A 5,975-nucleotide genomic window follows, 5' to 3' on the forward strand; every position below is an offset into this window, starting at 1 on the left:
TGCTGGGTTCCCGGACCTTTAAAGAGGTCCGGAATGTGGCCCAGCAGCCCCCTCTGATGTAGGAGAGGGAAGACCCCCTCGCCCTCCGGGGAGAGAGACGAGGGGAGTGCCGGATTCTGCGGGTGATGCGTCCGATTACAGGGGAGGCGGCGAGGAGGGCCTAGGCCCCCCACCCGCGTGCCACCAAGGATCGCGGCCCGCAGCCTACCGGCTAAAACTCTACGGGTGTCCATCCTTGCGCCGGTTGGAGGCGCCCCGGGAACTGGCTATCATTACTTCCGGGGCGCCTCCGGCGCGCGGAGCCTGTTCTGGCTCTCTAACACTAGAGCTTAGCGCTCTCGGCTTTGATTGGCCGCTCCATTATCTGTTATGTGTGGCGGGGTGTGACACCACCTCACCCCGCCACTCCTCCCTTTGTTTTTGGGAGGTAGTTCGACGCCCCGTTGTCCCCGCCGGGACGCCGAACCTCCCGTCCTCCGGACTTCCCTCCCGTCGGAGAGAGAAGGCCCAGAGGTGCTGCACGACTTTTGCCGTTATTGCGGCGTGTTATCCGTCGACTGACTTTTGTCGGCGGATAAGGTGGGGGGGCGGACTTGTGGCGCTGACTGCGCGTGTAGTCCGCCCCGCTAGATCTCTCGTTAATCGGATTGATCCGCCGGGTCAGGAGGATTTACCTCGCCCCGGCGGGTTCTCTCCGCCTCCTCCTTGCGCGACATCACCTGTCCGCAGAAACTGGTGAATGCCCGCCATATTTCCTGGTCCCCGACCATAGCCGCCACTATGGTCGGGAGGGAGAGGTCACGACCGACCTCCCCCTGTAAGACACGGCGCTGGGCCGCCCACGCTGGACAGTGCGCCAGCGTGTGCTGCGCCGTGTCTCTCTCCTCGTCACAGTGGTGGCACTTCGTCGTGGCCTCCTTACCAATGCGGTGCAGGTACACACCGAAGCACCCGTGCCCGGTGAGCACCTGCACCGCGTAAAACGATAGTCCGAGTCGCCGACGGTCTAGCCATTCGGCTAGACAGGGCCGGACAGCGTCGACCGTCCTCTGGCCGAACTCGGCGTTAGCCAGCCAAGTCTGCCATTGTCTGATGAGGGCGGTCTTCTTCTGGAGTCTGATGGCTCTACGGGCCCTCGGCGGGACTGGATCTCCCCCAGCCCGCAGTTCCCGCTCACGCCTGTACACCTCGGCGTACTGGCGGGCTGCGAGCTCTAGCGGGGGAAGCCCCGCGAGGACCGTTGCCGCCGCGTGTGAGACGGTGCTATACGCGCGTGACACTCTTAGGGCAATGGGCCGCTGAACCTGGCGTAGCATCGCCCTGATTCTGCCCGAGCCCTCGACTACTGGGGCGCCGTAGAGTGCCACGGCGTGCACCGTCGTGGCGTAGAGCCGGCGAGCACGACCGCTCGCCCCTCCCAGGTTGGGCATCAGCCTGGCCAAACTGTTGGCCACGCCCTTGGCTCTGGGAGTCAGGCGAGCAAAGTGCTCGCCGAAACTCCAGGTGCTGTCCAGCCAGAGGCCCAGCAATTTCATGCTGGCCCCCACGGGGACCCGGACCCCCTCCACTATGATGTGGACCCCCGGTGGTCTCCCCTTAGACTTGTCGTAAAAGAAGACAGCCTGTGTCTTCTGGGGAGCCACCTTGAGGCCCACTTTTCTCTCATCGCGGCCACGACTGCCGCCACTGCGACATTGGCCTTTGTCCTGGCCTCCTCCCACGTGTCGCCCTCGACTCCCAGGAACGTGTCATCGGCGAAGCCGTTTAACCAGCATCCCGGGAAGAGAACGATCCGGAGAACATAATCATACCCAATGTTCCACAAGAGTGGCCCTAGGACCGACCCTTGTGGAACTCCCCGCACGACCAGCCTGACCCGGACCACGCCATCCTGGTCCGTATAGGTCAATTCCCTGTCCCGCAGGTAATCGAATAATGTGGCCACAAGGTAAGGGGGCACTCCATGGTACAGGAGCGCGTCCCTTATTACCGGCCACGGCAGGGTGTTGAATGCGTTCGCCACGTCAAAACTGACGCCGAGCAACACCCTGCCTTCCTCCAAAGCGGCTCTCAGGAGGGACTCGATGCGCTTGATCGCATCGATTGTCGACCTTCCCTCCCGAAAGCCGAACTGGGCCCGTGACAGATCAGGCCCAGTGCGGGACAGGTGCTGGACGATTCGGTCGGCTATTATCCGCTCAAAGAGCTTGCCGACCTCGTCCAGCAAACAAATCGGCCTATACGCCGACGGCTGGTCGGCGGGTTTTCCCGGTTTGGGGAGGAGGACCAATTTTGACCTTTTCCACGCCCTGGGGAACCGGCCTTGTTTGAGACACTTGGTGTAGATGACGCGCAAGCGCTCCGCCAGTTCCCCTGTGGCCAAGGACCAGGCTTTTCCCGGAACCCCGTCCGGCCCTGGAGCTTTGCCTGCCTTGAATTTCTTGGCGGCTTTTCTTATCTCGTCCATGGAGACCTCGAACTCCTCGCACCAGTCCGTCGCAGGTGGGACCTCCGTTCACCCTCTCCCCGGGATCGTCCGGGAAGAGGGTGTCCACCACTTCCTCGAGGAATTCGGGCTCCATGGACTCCGTGACCGGGGGCGTCCAAGTCCTCAGTTTTCCGAGGACCATGCGATATGGGCGCCCCCACGGATCTTCGTCCAGGGCCTGCAGGAGTTCCTGCCATGACCGGTCCTTGGCCCGCTTAATGGCCCAGGAGTAGAGCCGCCTGGCGGAGCGATATTCTACTCCGTCTCGTCCAGTCTGCGCTGGTTGCCGCCCCTCCTTGCGCGCAGCCAGCGCCGCCTGGCCTGAACGGAGGATCGCCTCAACTCGGCGATCTCCTCCGTCCACCACTAAGCGGCCTTCCTTATTTGCGGCTTGGATCGGGGCATGGCGGCGTCGCAAGCCGCCGTCATGATTCCCCCGATCCAGCTTGCAGCCTCGTCTACGTCATCCGAGGCGGCCACTACGTCGTCGACCCACAGTGAGGCGTTTATGGCCGCCCTCAGACGGTCGGCGTCCAGCTTTTTGACGGCCCACCTCGGAAAGCGCGACTCCGCCTCCTTGCGGCGGGCCTGGACCGCCGGAGGAATTGCCGAGAGGCTCATCTCAATGAAGAGGTGGTCGGATAACGACTCCACCTCCCCGGCCACCCTCCAGTCCCTCACCCTACGGGCGACAGAGGGGCTTGCCCACGTCAAGTTCACTATGGACCCCCCTGCCGCCTGACACATGTCTGAGCAGTGCCCGTGTTCAGGACTACGAGGCCCAGGCCCGCCGTCCACGCTTCCAAGATCCTCCCTCGCCTGTCGGTGGCCGGGGAGCCCCACAACGCCGACTTGGCGTTGAAATCTCCGGCCACCAGTATTTCCCTGCGTGCGGGAGGAATCCTCAGGACGCAGTCTCTGAGGTCTGCGAGTAGCCTCTCGTATGAGGCCGTGTCCACGTTGGGGGAAATGTAGACCCCCGCCACGTAGACACGGCTCCACTTTACCACTACGAACCCGTCCCCCTTCCCGAACTTCGAGAAAAGAACGGGCTCCCGGTTCCGCCGCCACGTGACAGCCACAAGGCCACACCGACTCCCCGCCCACAGCGCGTGGTTCTGAGGAATCTGATACGGCTCCGCGGCGACCCCAATCTCGCAGCCTTGCTCCGCCATTGTGTGGATGAAAGCATCCTGTGAGCCGGGGCTGCGGTTTAAATTTCCCCGGAGTATGCGTGGAGGCATTATAGTACCTCGTCGTTTGAGGCCTCCATCCCCCTCGCTTCTCCTTTAGTATCCTCGGGTGAGTTCTCCGGGGTTATCTCCATACCGATTTGGCCTGATATCTCAGGTGCCTCGGTGGGGACTCCTGGTGGCGCCGATGATTGGGGGGGCATCCCTTCGAGCGCCACCACTGGTGTTCCCTCCTCCTTACGTTCCAGCTTTGGATCGGTCCCCGCCGTTGGGAGTCCTTGAGTCGGCACTGACTTTGGCTGTCCCGACACTCCCGCCGTGGAGCCGTCCCTGTTCTTTTTCCTGCGCTGCGGAAGGGGTTTTTCCGCGTCTTCCTTCCCGTTGTCTTCGTCCACTGCGATTGAGGCGGCTCTTTTCCGAGGCCTCTTGTCGACGATCTTTACTTTAACGTTGACCGTTTCCATTCCGGTGACTGTGGGCCGCTGGGGTCGGGGATGAGATTCGCTCCCGGCCGCGTTTGAGGGCCCCCCGTTGCCCCTGCCCACCCTTCTGCCAGGCCTCGCCTTTTTCCTGGCGGGTTGACAGGCTCTTCCCCCTGCACGGTAGTTCGCCGGTCTACCCAGGTCCGAGCAGACCGGGCAGCACGGCGTCTCCTTGCAATCCCGCGCCCGATGTCCGTCGCCCCCGCAACGGTAACATCGGGCGCTCCTGTCCGCCTCACTCGGACATTGCGAGCAGACATGCCCCCCCTCCAGGCATTTGAAACACTGGAGGGGACGGCTCTCCAGGGCTTGGACGCGGACCGCGAACCAGCCCATCATTATTCGTCCGCCTCCCTGCAGGACGGCGTTTGCAGCCGCGAGGGGACACCTGACCCAGGCTGTGTTGAGCCCGTTTGTCCCCTTGCGCAGCTGCCCCACCTGTATCCGGGATGGCGGACACCCGCCTATCCCGGCAATTTTTTCGGCTATTTCCTCAGCCGAAATAGAGTCCTCCAGATCTAGGACACGTAGTTCGCTAGTCTTTTCCGGCCTTGATATTTTTACCGTGGGGCGGTCCGCGAACAGCTTGGCGAGGCTGTCCGCAAGCAGGTCCGCCTTTGGGCCGTTCTCCCTTCCCGCGATCTCTATGATGAGGGCCCCGGTCTGGGCCCTCTTTGGCCTAAACCCAGCGGTGAAGCCCATCTCCGCCGGGTTTATTTTCGTTCTGGCCTCGCGGAGGAGGTCTTCGTAGCCTCCCTCCGCACTGGTGATAACAATTGCGGCGCTCCTGGGCGGCTTCTTCCTCGCCGCTTTCTTGTTGATCGCCTCCGTGGCCTGTTTAGACCGGCTGGTCGTTTTCGCCGGTGCGGGCTTGGCCACTGCTGATTTCCCTTTTGCGAGAGGCGGCTCAGCCTTGCCTCTACCCTTTCCGGAGGCGGGCTGATTTGCTTGTCCTCCCTTGTTCCTCTTCTTTGAGACGATTTGCCAGGCTTCCTCTGCCTGTTTCGCGGTCTCTCGAGGAGCTGAGGAGCCCTTGCTGGCCCGTTTGTCACTAGTAGGTCCAGCGTCCTTGCGTCCCGTTGTTGTCGTTGACTTATTCCCGGTCGAAGCTGTTTTCCCGGTTACTTCCGCGAAGGAAGGCTTCGTCTTGGGGTTTTTATTTCTCTTCCCCGACTTGGGGTCGGGTTTACCGCCCTTGGTTGGGCCGCGGCTCGGTGCTGCGTCCGCAGTTGCCGCTGGCATCCTCGCGGCGCCCACAGGAGCAACGGGTTGCCCCTTCGCCAGTTGTGTCACCAGCGAGGCGATCATGTCTTCGAGTTTTCCTACTTGCTGCGCGATCACCTCCGTCGCTGTGTGTTGAGCATCGGTCACAGTTTGCCGTGCGTCAATCGCCATGGTCATCGGTGGTACCGCCTCTTCCAAGACGGTCGACTTACCCCCGATCGAAGGCCTTATTACTGGTGGCATGCCTTCCTCACTCATCTTTAGCATGAGCCTCTGTCTATTTCTTTCAGACTCGGTCTTTTCCCTCCTAACTTCATCGTCTTCGTCCGAGGACGTTTCCGCGATGACGTTGACCTTCTTCTTTTTCCTAGTGCCCTTCTCCTCAGTTGGAGAGGGTGGAATGGGGAGGTCGTCGTCCAACTCCACCTCCATAGGGGCCCCCCTGAGGCGGGACGACAGCTTCTCCACCTGCTTGCGGAGCCTCTCATTGTCTTCCTTCACCGCGGTCACTTGGGCTTAGCTCGTCCACCTCCGCTTCTTGGGCGTAATGATCGTCACAGTTCGTACGGGTGACCATGTGATTGATGG

General features: G+C 61.9%; 1 protein-coding gene across 1 annotated transcript; it reads right to left on the bottom strand.

The window, feature by feature from the left end:
- Positions 1–3,207: 3,207 nt before the first annotated feature.
- On the bottom strand, positions 3,208–3,663 carry LOC139823751 (uncharacterized). Its single transcript, XM_071796255.1, has one exon. The coding sequence runs from the start codon at positions 3,661–3,663 to the stop codon at positions 3,208–3,210; it is 456 nt and encodes a 151-aa protein (XP_071652356.1).
- Between the last annotated feature and the right edge of the window lie 2,312 nt (positions 3,664–5,975).

Source organism: Temnothorax longispinosus, unplaced genomic scaffold (genome assembly GCF_030848805.1).
Source record: "Temnothorax longispinosus isolate EJ_2023e unplaced genomic scaffold, Tlon_JGU_v1 HiC_scaffold_17, whole genome shotgun sequence".
In the NCBI taxonomy this organism is placed as follows: domain Eukaryota; kingdom Metazoa; phylum Arthropoda; class Insecta; order Hymenoptera; family Formicidae; genus Temnothorax; species Temnothorax longispinosus.

Excerpts from the sequence above, each read along its gene's own strand:
- LOC139823751 (XM_071796255.1), bottom strand. The coding sequence starts at position 3,663 with ATGGCGGAGCAAGGCTGCGAGATTGGGGTCGCCGCGGAGCCGTATCAG.